General features: G+C 34.6%; 1 protein-coding gene across 3 annotated transcripts in view; it reads right to left on the reverse strand.

The window, feature by feature from the left end:
- Window positions 1–11467: 11467 nt before the first annotated feature.
- LOC115446202 (phospholipid phosphatase 2) overlaps window positions 11468–15539 on the reverse strand; it is a 36588-nt gene continuing 32516 nt past the window's right edge. For all 3 annotated transcript variants that reach the window (XM_030172771.2, XM_030172772.2, XM_037439120.1), the window contains 4 exons: window positions 14732–14940; window positions 14054–14177; window positions 13367–13549; window positions 11468–12774 (listed from right to left, as the gene is read on the reverse strand). In XM_030172771.2, coding sequence (XP_030028631.1) covers window positions 12658–12774; window positions 13367–13549; window positions 14054–14177; window positions 14732–14940 — 633 coding nt within the window. In that variant the 3' untranslated portion in view covers window positions 11468–12657. The remainder of the gene's footprint in view (window positions 12775–13366; window positions 13550–14053; window positions 14178–14731; window positions 14941–15539) is intronic.

Below are 15539 nucleotides of genomic sequence, written 5' to 3' on the forward strand. Positions count from 1 at the left end.
GTGGTAAACTATTAAGTTCCTTAGATTTTATGTGTTATCCAGACATTACCATCTTAATGCATCAAAATAGGTTTCTGTGATTGTTTGTTGCATTGGGATATAATTAAACAACTATTGACGCAAATTGGGTAGACGATAGCCGAGGATTGCTCTAATAACGATATATAAGACGAACAATTATTTATTATTATTATGACTAGGTTCATCCAAGCGAAACAGCGTCATCTGAAATCCATTGTTTGATGTTTTAAATAATCTTACATCTTGATTAATTTATATTCCGGCGCCGTATTGTTATCGTATATTTTGACGTCATAGCAATCGGACGCGTCGTTTCAGGATACTTACAAGCGGATATTTACAAACATCACAAAGAAAACTTATCATGTTATACAAAGGGGCTTAAATGATCATTTACATACGACGTCATCGCAAAATGTAGTGCAGTAAATCATTTCATTCGATATGACACAAATTATAAAGGAAGAGCGAAGTGGCCAATTGGACCATTAGCCAATTCAACGCCCCCAGCGTTTTGGCACATCCTCGCACTTGAACGTTAGTAAGTTCAAGGGCAAAGGGGATCAGGGTACGAACAGACACCTACGTCTATTGCAAAGTCAATGGTGCTGTAAAATTTATTTGTCGACCTTTTATTACTATGATTGTTTCTATTTTTATAGTGTGGTAACACCTAGCTATATTTTTTTAGATTATTAGGCAAAAGAAGTGTATTCATCCTTACGAAGTCTTGCCGTAATAACATACGTCAGTATGTTACCCTTACCCGTTTCCAGGGCAAATAATATTTTATGCTAAATCCATTCCTATTCAAATTTCATTATCATATTCCGAAAGATCAACAAAGCCAGTAATGCTGCTCAAAATTCAATATCCTAGTTTTGTTCAACTCAAAAGCTTTGCTTGTCATTATCGCATTGAAAGCGTAATGAATACAATTAAACACAAAGAGGTAGAACAATGCTCATTCAGGTTGTAGACACGGCGTGTGCAATGTCCATCGAGTACTCTTACAGGCTATTCAGATTCGCTTCCGTCGCATCTCGGGTCGGCTTTCTAGTTAGAAGTGCCTGTGCCCATTGTACTATAAGATATGTTAAAGTAAGTAAATAAGGTAAAGTAAGTCCGCCCCGTGACCACGAAGAAAATCGTGATAGAATCCGTAAAATAGTTTTATTTCATTGTCCAACATTCGCGTAAACATAAGAAATCATGATATGGTAAAGTATCTTCTTATGACTTGGCCGTAGGATGTTATTTGACTTCCAAAATAGGATAGAGATAATATTAATACGATTGCCTAGCCGGCTGCTGAAAGGATCCAAAAATCAAATGCACTTTCAAGATGATGGTGGTACCAGCATTATATCTACTTTGGCTAGGAAACGGAAGGTTTTTCATTTCATGCTTAACATACTTAATTTAATAAATTTTCCGCACAAATTCTCATTTGTTAAATGAATACCTATTTAAATAGTCTCGGATTGGACGTTTTCATTGATAACCTGTAAAATACGGTAACGGAACCTTGTAATAGTGAGCCAGCGATTTATCGGTTTACATTGGATACGTACACGAACATAGCTTTATAGAAAGTGGGCGACATAAAGCACCCTCCACGACTTTGTCCTCACAAAGAAAAACAATATACCGCAGCCTCGTTCTATCGCCTGTCTATAATCACAAATATCAACTCTATCACAATAAAATAAGCTTGAAAATTGTTTGACGGCATTGATGCCATCCTTCGACACTTGAGTTGCATAGAAAGCCTTTCTATTCTTCGAGGAGACTTCAGCACACATTGACACTCGGCGCCTACGCAGCAATAGCTTAGCAAAAAGGTTATTAGGACTTATTGTTATTGGTTTTTATTTGTTGTATTAGCTTTTGATTCGGCTTTTTATTTTGACTCGGAATTCCACGATCCATTCTTATAAGTACAATTACGTCTGTAATATTTAATAGAAATATCGTGTAGTGATAGTAAAACAACATAAAAATTTCAAACAGATTATTTAACATCAACTGATAACATTTATTCTGAAACAAAACTATTGAAGATTAACATGTTATATAAATACATCACTTGACTTTTAATAAGAAAATAAACGAAAATAAAATTTATTCAAATAAGTATAACTTTCCAAACCAAAACAGAACACAGATTAAGATTCCTTAGAAATTCAAATAAAATTTGTCTGTTGATACACGTCTGCCATACAAACTTTCTATAACAAAAAGCATTTAATGTAAAGGAGCACAAATGTATACCTACTGCCATCAAAGCAATGCATAGCTTCCATGATTGTACAACTTACTTGTCCTAAATTATCTTTATTATACAGTATTGTATTATTTAGATTGAGTTCTAAATTTGGTTCCCATTTTAAGCACAAAAGTAATAAGATTTTGACAGATCTAAAATTCAGTCGTTAAAAAAAATTAAGAGTCACGTGATAGAGTCACCCTAATTAAGCTTAACGTAGATAATAAACACGGCAAAAACAATTTTACAAACATAAGATTTATTTTTATTTCACCTTATTTGGAAAGCTACAGAAATAAAAACCTATAGATAAAACCAAATAAACAAAACAATATCCACAACAGTTCTCACAGATCACAGTATCAATATCATATTATGTTATTATAAAATCGGAGAGTTCAATCTTAAATAGGGGAGGAAAGGTACACCTCCATTACATTGTAGTATAAAGGTAATTTTGATCCAACTAATTGAAGACAAGAGAGTGTTTGTTCCTTGTCGACAAATAAGACAGAACTAGCAAAACCGGAACTCGTTACAAAAGTTTTTTAAGGTAAAAGTGTTTCCGCCGTAACATAAACTCCATTCAGAGATCCTAACTTGGTTGCAGGGCTGTCAAAATTATTATTTTAAATTTTAGACCCTTGCTATAGACTTTGCGGTACAACATGTATCTAATTAGTGCAACATTGATGTTGTATATTGCAATTTTCTTTCTTAGTTAGTTTTCCGTAAGTCTCGTATTTAATTACTCTAATCATGGGTATACTAAATCATGTAAATTTCTCTCTCCCTTAACTTCAACTGTATACTAATGTTACCCACACAAAGGTTACTAAAATCCTGACAATTTATAAAATCACAAATAAATTTACACACAAATTACAACCTCATACAGCCCACGTGCAAGCAACCCTAATTTTACTCTCAAACATTAGCCACATCAGTAAATGAAGTTCTATTTCGGTCCTATCTATCAGGGCCGTAAAAGGATCTATTTGTGTTGTAAAACGCGTGTTTATCTGCTTGTCACGGTGTCAGTCTGTTTGTCTTTCGGCCCACGCGTGCGAGGATCGGATGCGGGCGGACAGAGAAATGTGTAGAGCTTTGCGTTAGATTTTTTTAAACGGACTACTGTTCTACGTTGGGAGTTATGTTAATTATAACAGATGAAGCAATTTGTTTAGCAATTCAAAATTATATTTGAGGCTTTGGTGAAAGTTATTGGAAATTACGAATTTCGATCGTAATATTTTATGCTCTTTGTATAATGAACAACGGTTGAAATTGTAGACTCTACAATGTAGCGTGTTTGTGAAATAAATTGGTTTTTAAATGACTAATTAATACCAAATCATAATTACAACATGTCTAAATTCCCTACCTTCCTTCATATCTATGAGATTCTATAATATTGTTACTACCCTAAAAACAAATAAAGCAATGTAACTCCACAGTTTCCTGTATTCACACGTAACATTGTGTGTTAAGCAAGACAGGATAATCTCGTTAGCGACCCCGTACCTAACAAAAGGGTCCCACCATCGAACTAACGCCCCCAAAATGGCCGCTGATAAATAAGTTCACCATACACCGGTTTCATTTTACCGCGCAAGGTGCTTCTATTTTCAAATGTGCCCGAGTGCTTTGGAATGTTTTGAATGTTGAACGATGTTTCTTTTTAATTTGAATAAATGTTACCAGTTGAAAAATGTATCAGTATTATTCTTGGATTTTCTGAAGGGTTCATAAACAGAAATTAACAAATAAAATGAAAAATCCTTTACGTTTTGACGCCTTATTTTCAATCTGTTATAGGGGTAGACGAAAAATGGCGATTCTTGGGCGGAATGACAGTTATTGTCTGAATTATGAGGTAATAGAAGGGGTTAAAAGGAATAATGATAATTCCCGAGATGAAGTAAGCTTTAAAACTCCGGGATAATCTTGTATTTAGGAATCTCAGCAGAGTTTGTAGAGATTAGCGGATTCGAAAAATGAAATCAAAACTACCGAAAGATACCTACTTACCTAATTGAAAAAAGGGTCTGTTTACGTATTGTCTTAATACTTACTTATATAATTTTAATTTATATAGGTTTGGACAAGTAAAGCTTATATCCTTAAATTAAATATAGATTGTAGAATGAATTTTCAGTCAATCCCTAATAAAATAAGGAAACAACACAAAATCACTATCTTTTCGACCAATAAATTTTCTACTTTCATCGTATCTAATTATAAAGAGAAATTAATGAGTTTATTTATAATACAGGTGCTATGAATAACATAAATCGTTCGGCACCGCGATCGCCCATTAGCTGTTTGTGTTGCCTGTCGTCGCTGGCTACGGTATTATTTGACGCCTTGGGCTATTTTAGGTGTTGCCATACATTGGGGATTTTAATATTATGGTAGTTTTACATCCATGAAGAATTCTTGCAGTTGAAAATGAAAAAAATTATAATATTTAATTTGTATGAATAAGAATGGAAAATCCCGATAATACATACAAAAGCTTACACCTACAATGAATGCATCCACGGTTCATTGAACTTATTCTCATCTTATAATAATACTAGCTTTTTCTCGTGGCTGCTTCCGCGTGAAGGAGTTTTCCCGCATAATAGTCCCGCTATGTATTTCCCGGGATAGAAAGCCTATAACCTTCCCAGGGTCTTAAACTATCTCCATTCCAAATTTCATAATAATCCATTCAGTATATTTTGAGAAAATCGATAACATACAGACAGACAGAAAAAGGGACTTTGTTTTATAATATGTATAAATGATTGTAATACTATACATCACAGTGACTGCGATGCATTTTTCAAGTTACAAAATACAAATTCTAGTTGCGAATCTACATTTCATATTTATGATTTATGATGATAATTTAATTAGTCCGGTCCAGTTGATTATTTCGGAAGATCGTTGGTCGATGAACTTTAGAAACTTCGTTTGACTCATGCCTATTGTTGTGAGACATATTTTTACAGTTCCGTGTAGCGTTTTTGCGATTAACGACATAACTTTCACTGTATGATTTATATGAATTCTGCAGTCATTTATCTTTACTCTTAGGTATATCTTTGAATATGTCGATATCTTACAGACTTAGAGAGAATAATATCTACCCTGTATGATTCTGATTCACAGCTGGATCTGGGTCTCCTTTGCTTCTGAAAGGATTTAGCCCTCAGTCCAACGCCCTTAATTCGATTGGCAGAATGCATATACCTATTTTTTTTTTATCTGATATCACTGTGACGAAAACGATATCAGAAGTTAGTATTAGAATTCTCAATTCAATAATGAATATTCCAAACAGGATATCACTACATATAAAAAAAAGTTGCTTTCTCTGTCCCTATGTGTGCTTAAATCTTTAAAACTATGCAACGGATTTTGATGCTGTTTTTTTTAATAGATAGAGTGATTCAAGAGGAAGGTTTATATGTATAATAATAACATCCATTAAATAGTCAGCATTGCACCCGTGCGAAGCCGGGGCGGGTCGCTAGTTTAGCCATAAAATGTATTTAGCATGAAGAAAAATGTTATTATGGGTGTGAAGCCACGCGCAATTGCATTTTGTCATTAGGTTTCGTGGAACAGCGGGTAAAAACGTTAAAAACGGCCATGTCCAGGGCACTCAGCCGACTGCAGCTAATTGTAAAGCACCCCAGCGTGAACTGACTCACCGATTCAGTGATGCCAGATGTCTGCTTTGTAATACCTCTAACTGAAATAAAAACCCTTAAAATATATGATTGTGAGGAAAAATCCAAAAATGTGCGCGATTTAAAGTCATACCCCCTTATTGATAGACGTTTTTTATCTAACGACCGAGTAAACCTGTGATAACAAGTCTGTTTCTCAGTGCTGACGGCATGGCAGTCTTCTCAGTGCGTAGACATAGGGCCGTTGTGATTGGCTAATATTGAGATACAACAATAATAGCCAATCACAACGGCCCTATGTCTGTTTCTCAGTGCCGTTGGGCACTGAGAAACAAGCTTGTTATCACAGCTTTACTTCGTCCTTAGATAAAAAACGTTTATGAATAAGGGGGTTACATTTTTTTTTATTAAAAAACGGTTCTTTACACAATCAATAGAGTACGTTTTACTCTTTCTGGTTTTTAAATTTTGCTGCTCGAATTTCCCCCATTACGTTTAAATTCCTTCTAGTTTGGGGGAGTCCATCGAATCTGACATCACTGACGACTCACAGGGTTTCCCTTGCTTTGTTGAAATTGCAGAATAATTAGCAACGCCGGACATGCGATGTTATCGTAAGGTTTTTATAATGTACCTAGGCGGTAGGCAATATACAATCCTTGTGGATTTGGTAGTATATATTTGATATTTAGAAAATCACGGAGTGCTAAAATTCCTCTGAAACATGAAGATAGGATTGGTAGGTATTCCAAATAGGAATCTCATTCCAAGATGATCGAATTACAAAAATATTTCTAACTTATATTTGCTAATTTATACTGATTTTTAGTATACTTATATTAAAGAATTCTCAAATAACAATACTACAGATAACACAATCTCTAACTGTTAATTTAGTAGCGTTCGAAATTTGAATGTATTCCGCTCTTGATAATTGGCAATCACAATTTTTCCCACTTATCTAATATTGTGTTTGTGTTTTGTATATTGTCAATTTCCAAATGATGGGATTCGGATGGGTTCTTTTGACACGCCCCCACTCCTTTATTGTGATTTATGAATCATTTTCTCTTCCCCACGAGGTGTGGCGGAAAAATATATCATCGTTTGTTGCTTTTCTTCGCCTTTATAGTGAATAGAATGCATTATATCAGATTAAACGTTTTCTACGAGTATTTTGAATTATGTAAATATTTAATTTGTTCCTTTTTTGTTATAATATTACGTGAATGGGATATTATTATAAATATTTTTCTGTATGGGATTACTTTCGTTCTCATGCCGTTTGGGACGATAGACTAGTAACTTTGTAATCACTAACAATAATATCTTGTTTTTTTTTTCATTGGTATTTCTTTTATGTGTGCGTTAGTGTTATATTTCTATAGTTTTTTATAATTTCTTTATTTTATTCGTAAAATGTTTTGTATTTGTATATATTTATTTTTCGCATTCTTTCCGAATGTTGTCCTCTGTTAGTCCGATATTATGGTACGAGCTTATAATGTGCAAGTTGTAAGGTGGGATAAAAGTATATGACAACTTTTCCCTAAGTCAGAGAAGCTACAGGTTATCTGAATCTGTAATTAATTCTTATACCAAAATGCGTTTACATTAATTTTAATGATTTACAACTCTGTATTTTACAATTGTCGTTTCCAAATCAAACGTCAGTTAATAAATTATAAATGTTATTCGGTTGTATAGACATGTTAAGCAATGTTGCACAATAATGCGCGTCATGTTCATAAAATAATGAAGAGTACACTGCAGTCGCGAAAGGCCCATATTATAATCAGATTCCTGCCGGCTTCCTTTTCTTAATTTATGTAATATCTTATTATCATTAGAGTAATTTCCAGGCCGCATTTATCCCTTTTAGTAGTAGGAGGCTGTGCCCAGTAGTAGGACAGTATATAATACAGGGCTAATATTATTATTATATTATTATTTATGCATATTATTAGTACTTATATGTTGTGTCGGGTTGCCTTTTGGATAATTTTGCCCTTCGCCAGTACACTGTGAAAGGTCCAAAACGTCGCTATTGTCGAGCTAATTTCTACCAATTTTGTAACTACAGTTGTATACACAATTGAATGTTATGTGTAAGTATGATTGTAACAGAAATGCAAGCTAATACATTCGCTGCGTATCGTGGGAATACCTAACATAAATACAATAATTTCCACCAATCATTTCTTCAAAGAACCTATAGTATTTCTAGTATTGTTCGTTCATGGGCGACCGTGATTACTTTGAAGTTTATTTACGTGTTTGTGGCTTTTGTTTTAGAAAAGAAAACCCACAGAAAGTATTTCCCGAGCTATGATTCAAACCGACGAAAGCCCGGTGTATACTGAATAACATTCTAAAAGCTTTAAAGCTCGTGATTTATCAAGTTTTGTTGAACACAAAGCTTTAAGTTTACGATACTGCGCCTAAATAGAAGTTTATCGTTCAAATTAAGGGCAGAAGCAACATGTCGCAGTTTATCATGCAAATGTTCGTATCTTTTGATGAGCCGTCAGTTTTATCGCAATTACGTGTTCAGTACAATATAGAGAGCTAATTATTAGCAATAATTAACGAGTTACTGTAGAGCTAAATTTTGTATTTCAATGGAATAGTCTTTTTACTGATCGGATCAGGTTTTAAGTTTAAAATTAAATAGTTATACAAACAAAGAGTTCTAAGCATAGACGTATATTCTATAGACACGAACGTCCATATAAACTATTTGTTCAAAATCTGAACTAAAATGGCGAACAAAACTTTACTGTTGTAATCTATTTTTTCACTTGTACAAATAATTTTATTTATTTGACTAATATTTTTCATTCACTTCTAAGTTAGCATTTAGACTCGCGTTTTTATATTATGAGCGCCATTTCGTACACAACCACAAACATCATTATTGACACCATGCTAAAATCAGTTTGAATGGATTACAGTTCAATTCAGTTGAACACGATGAATGTTCGGAACGCCAAATCTAGTACGTGCTTAGTTCATATAAATATAAGATTATGTAGGGCGGACATTGGGAAGGTTGTTATACAAAAAATTTGCGTTTAAATGATGGTTACTCAATCTACCGTGAAATAGCAAAATATTAATACTTCATATTTTTCCATAGTATGATTTGTACGTTTTTAATGTGAATATTAGCATATTTTCTGTAAATATATTAAGTATTTTTACTGTAATATCTAAGGTCGCTATGACATCTTGTTACACGGACATTTCAAATAAAACAGTGACTTATTACTAAGGCTCGACCGAGATCTCGGTCTCGGTCTCGGTCTCGGTCTCGGTCTCGGTCTCGGTATTCTCGGCTATAAATCCAACCGAGAAATTTGTCTCGGTTCTCGGCTAAAAACCGCCGAGATTCTCGGCAAAGACCGAGATGTAACTTTGTACAGAACAGAATGAGATACAAACCAGCGCGCGGGCATATTCGTCGCTCGGTGTGAGTGAGTGAGTAGGCAGTCTGCGGTATGATTGGTTGGAGGCCCAGTTGGTGAACTGCGGCCGCCTTCGCGCCTTTCGTTCACTGTTTATTTAGCCATTGTTGTTAAATAGAAATTAGTTTAAATTTTGTAGTTAATAAAATTAAGTAACAAACCCACACTAGGCCAGCTTAGTGAATGCCTAACCCCTCTCAGTAGTAGAGGAGAGATGTTCCCAGCAGTGGGATCCAATATTTAATACATCGTATAAATTGTATAAATGTAACTACTTTTAAAAACTTTTTAATAATTTTAGCTGTTGGTGCTCCCATCTACGCAGAATGAGCTCACAGTGTCTTGAAGTCTGGCAGCCGGTCTTTTAGGTTCCGATTTATTGGTCCCTATATTTTGTTTTATTTGGCCTATATAGGAACCCGCGTAAAAGAACATATAGCTGACGTGAAACAAATACGCTCTACGAAGTCTGCAGTCGCTGAACACTCTGAAGGAGGCTCCAACCATTATCTGCGACTAGACAAGCCACAAATCCTTGCCAAAGAACACCGATTCCTACCTAGGATGACCCGCGAGGCTATTGAAATTAAAAAACATCCTAATTTCAATAGGGAAGATGGTTGGAAGCTTGCACAAGCCTGGGATTCAGTTCTACATTTAATTAAATCGGAACCCAAAAGACCGGCTGTCAGACTTCAAGACAATGTGAGCTCATTCTGCGAAGATCGGACCACCAACTGCTAAAAATTTTTAAAACGTATATTTGTAAAATGTAGATAGATGTTGTAACTCTGACTTTGCGGATGAACAACACCTCAGTCCCCCCCGTGACCATGGAGGCTGCAAAATCTTCGAAACGTCGGGAGAAAGTAAAATATTAAAACCGCGATAAAATCCGAAAAATAATTTAATTTAAATGGCTAACATTCGCGTAAACATAAGAAAACGTTATGTCGAAAAAAAATTGTTTTTTTACTATATTATGTTATTTGACTTTGATTGTTAAAGCGGTTTTTTTTTTATAAAACAGTGCCTACAGTAGTAAGCAGTTAACAACATTTTTATAGTTTATTCACGATTTGTCTATTCTCGGTCTCGGTTCTCGGTCTCGGCCGAGATTTAACTTCATTCTCGGTCTCGGTCTCGGTCTCGGCCGAGATTGAAAAACCCGTCTCGGTCGAGCCTTACTTATTACCAATTGGTAATAACTTTTGGAGCGTAAAATTGGGCTCTGATGTTCGGTCTATAACTAACTATATAGTTGAAACATCTATTTACCAACAGTTAGTAGACTTGTTTAAATAAAAACTAAATTCTTATTATTCATACCACCTTAAAAAAGTAAGGTGAAAAAACATGTAATTTTCCTTATGTCATAATAACCGCCATTTTCAAAGATAAAGGCATTCGAAATTTAAAATTAAAAAAATCCTCTGAATTACCGATTCTTATAATTTCTTCCGATTTACATAATGTAGATGGCAGTAAATTGTCGGGTTTCTTATAACAGGGTTCCCACGGGATCGAACGCGCATCCTTATTTGGGTAATGGTTTGTAATGGGCCTACGCCGGTTATGCAATGCTGACCTACATAGGCGAAGGGTCTATGTTATTAGTATTGCGGGTACAATTTTTGTGTCATTGTCAAGCACAGATTGAGGATTTTGTTGGTGTTGCTCTATTATAGAAGGCAGGAGACTGCGATTTATCGAGGCAAAAAGCGATGTTTTTTTTCTCGAAAATGCATTTTTTTTTATTGCCGTTGTAGGGAAACGAGCCATCAAGTAGTCCGCTTGATGGCGAGCAGCACTCTGTTTTTCATCAGATTATTTAGTTGGTGCAACATTTTTTTTATAGATAAATTTATAGAGGTTTAAGGATTTTTTTATATTCGGATATTAATGCAAAAAATTCTAGCAACACCATTTTTTTTATTTATCGCTAAAACACACTTGTTTTATAATTATGTTTACTGATTTTTTTTTAAGACGGTTAAAGGTTTTGTATCATAAAATGAAAAAAAAAATATGTTCAATTAAATATTTATATTTACAACATTTGTAAATTATGTCTTCATATTTACAGTCTTATTTAATGAAAATATATACAATCAAATGTATACAATACATACTAATGTGATAAGTATACTATATAAAAAATAATAGTTTTTAAACATATTTTTAAAAATATGTTCTGTTTAAACCTAATTACTTTTAAAATCACATGGAATAATATGTACGTTACATTTTATTTAAAAATATGTCCCTTCTTCTTAATACTGATATTTATAATAGTTATTATGATATCATTACCCTTCCTTTGCCATAGTCGGGTAAAAACAAATGTAGAAGCTCATTTCCTCTACAGAAAGTAAACACTCGTTTGTAGACAAATATTTGTCAATTAAGATTGAGTCTTATACCTATAGTTTTAAAAGCGTATCCTTAACTAAAATAAAAATGTCACTTAAAAATATAAACCTATACGGAATTTTACAAAAACACGGCCCTCGGCTACCTTATACAGCGATATGTGGTCTAAAGGCTTGTTTACACTTGCGAAGTAGGCAAAGCAGAACATTAACTAACAGCCTTTATAGCTTAGCTATGAATGGGATGTGAAACGAAAGGCAAATTCGACTTCCGCTTCGGGACAAAATTTGTGTTAACGAAGGAATATTTCTCAAAATTTAGTAAAGACAAGGTTTTAACGAAATATTGATACAAAATTTTCTGGTTCATATTTCTTTTTTGTCTGTCTCTTGACCATGAAGGCTGCTTCGAAACGTCGAAAGAAAATTATAACCTAAAAACCGCATTCAAATCAGAAAAATACTTTGATTCCTATCTAACATTCGCTTGAACATAAGAAACCATTATAACAATGTTATTCTAATTATTTAAAACTTTACTAGAGACCTGCATTATCCAATTGCAACTTCACAAAGTGTAAACCAAACCTTAAAACGATTTTTTTCGGCTCATTCATTATCTTTTAAAATATCGCGTTCCCATAATATGCAAAATTTCGGGCACCTATAAACTTTAAAAAATAACTTACTAATATTTGTCTCTTTTATTATTAGGAAGAGAGAGACAAAACATGGATTATTTTAAAATCCGATATCGTTTATTCATAACGGATTTTAAATATCGTCCAATTATAAAAGGACGGCAAAAAAATAACAATTTGATAACAACTATGTAGTGTACGTTGCTAGCTCCTTTGGTCTTCGTAAAGCAAAGTTCTGACCGAATGCTGCCTCTCCTCTAATCTGACTTGTTCAGGTTCTTCTGACTTTTTGAGATTGAAATTGTCAGCTAGATATATTACCTGTAACAAATAAAAATGAATATTAGATGACAATGATTAATTCGAAAATCGCTTTTAATTATTATTGCAGATAATATGTAAAGTCCTATAACATCTTAAAATACTTAAAAATAGAATCGTCAACGTTATTATATCCATGTCATATCAATATCATCATAACGTGAAAAAATTCTATAAACAACACATATTTTATTAAGCTACTTTGGGATCACACCTTGTACCTCCCAGTCTATACTGCACTATATCTATACTCTGTCTATACTATACTACTATACAACAATACGATAAGTTCGAAGAAATTAATAAAAAAACTTACTGTATACAGGAATTTTGACTTCGCTTTATTAAATGAAACCACATACTTATCTACTTGGAAATAACACTTTACAATATGTTACTTAAGCCGTAGATGTAAAATAAAAAAGTGTAATTTTTTAACAAAATAAATATTAATAAAAATATGAATTATTTATGGATAATATTTGGTACAATGTCAGCAAAGGTGAAGACGAGTATGTGGTTTTATTTAGGAACGCAATGTCAAATTGACCCTGTATAAAAATAGATTTTTTTTTAAGTTTATAACACTTACCGCATACAACAAAGTAATGAATCCCACAACGGTCCCAGCGAGTACGTCCCACCAGTGGTGCCGGCGGTCCGTGATCCTCGTGAGGGAGCAGATGATGGAGTACGTGATGCTGAGGAGTTGGAGACCGGTCACCGCCAGGGTGGACGGCTGGGTCCAGGCGAACGCGCGTTTTTGGAGGTACCACTGGAGGAAAAACGCATTTGTTGAAACAAGGTGTTGGTAAACGTAACGTGTATTAGTGAAGATATGTGTTTATGGCGAAATTATGGATTACAAGTTCGAATCTGCTTAGAAAATTACAAAAGACATTATTTATTTATTCATTACACTTTATATACAAAGAGTATAAAGATGGACATAATGCTGAAGGCATAGTCAACCAGTCAACCTTCAGGTGGTACAGAGACTAAAGATTACCTATGCGTTTAAATATTTATTACTATCTTTGTTTGCAAGACCCAACATTATTTTGTTGATGACATAGACGATCTGGCGTCTTCTTATTATAAGGTCAAAACTGAATGTGACGGTAAAGTACGATTACTCTTAGTAATCCCATGTATATTTTGAACGAACCTTATTGTAGTAGAAGGTGGCTTTTAAACGAATCTTTGCAGTAAAAGGTTTGCAACTAACAATTAGCCTGCCTAGTGAAACCTATCAAGAGTGTAGTAAACAATTACTTACTGCAATGAAAAAGCCGCAGTAGACGGAGAAGGAAGCGTGCCCCGAGGGGAAGCTGCGGTACGAGTCCAGCTGGTACCACCACGAGAACTCCGACGTGCACTCAAACGAACTCACAAACTCTGTACTGTAACAATTATAATGAACTAGATAAGTAAGATTGTAAGATATTTCTAGGATTAAAACTTATGAAGGTACTCTTCTGAGATAATAAGGTTTATTTACAGCTTTGTTGTACAACAAAAACAAGAAACCTTTACTTAAGATATTAACAATGAAAGCAGAAAGGAGGTACAATTGGCAGTCTTATCGCTCGAGGCAATCTTGATGTTAAAAAAGTATCGTTATATCTATATGCCAAATTTCATCCAAATCCGATAAAAGGTTACTGCATTTACTATTGTATTCTGCCACGACATAGAAAACCCACTGCACCTGATGGTAAGTTGAGTGGGGTCGATAGAGATAAGTGTAATAAACCTCCAGAAGTCTTCAACCTTCGCATTTACAATATGAGTAAGTAACAAGCATGATTCTGAGAAGTTTTGCTACAAGTAAAGCGCAGTAATGACGTTTAGCAATTACCATAAAACATCTAGTTCGTCTCATTTCGTTGTAAAAGGTTCGTCTCACTACATTGCAAATTGTTCGTACTTCCGTCTTCACAAAAATGATATTTACCCATTACAAGTCAACGCCGCATCTGGTTTGCACAAATCGAAGAAGGTCGGTCGCGGGCTGCCTGCCAACCCCTTCATCATCTCCACGACCCCAAAGTTCATGAGCAGGCCATACAGATACATCCTGTATACCAGCCAGGCTTGCTTCAAGTTATTCGTATACCTCTTTGTGGAATGATCTTCGCTCATGATAAGTTCTGTTGGGAAGATCTGTGGAAGAAATCGTATATAAATAAATATTTTTTGTATGTCCAAGAATCATCTAATATTGTTTTTTTTTTATGTTATAGGGGGCAAACGAGCATACGGTTCACCTGTCGGTAAGTGACCACCGTCGCCCATAAACATCCGCAATACGAGAGGGCATAGAGATGCGTTGCCGGCCTTTAAGGTAGGAATACGCTCTTTTTTTTAAGGTCGCCAGGTCGTGTGTATCCGGAAATGCTGCTGGGAGCAATTGGTTCCATATTTTTGTCGTGCGTGGTAAAGAATGTCGGCAGAAATGTATAGTATTGGATCGCCAACTCTCCATCGTGAATAAAATATCAGGAGACTCATGAATGCGTTGCCTGCCTTTATTAAAAGAGTACGTGTTAGGGAGATCTCATTCGCCAATTGCCTTGCGAAACGCAAAACGTTATTACTCTTGATTTTGTATGGACTATGGTACTATCTCGGTCCAGTCAAGCCCCTCGTACTGCAGACAAATTATCTACAGATAGGTTTACATAGTGAGGCAGCTACACTACGCAATATGCATTCTAAGATGAAGGTTTTTTTTTCTTTTGTGACACATTTTAACGGATATA

Source organism: Manduca sexta, chromosome 16 (assembly GCF_014839805.1).
Source record: "Manduca sexta isolate Smith_Timp_Sample1 chromosome 16, JHU_Msex_v1.0, whole genome shotgun sequence".
NCBI lineage: Eukaryota > Metazoa > Arthropoda > Insecta > Lepidoptera > Sphingidae > Manduca > Manduca sexta.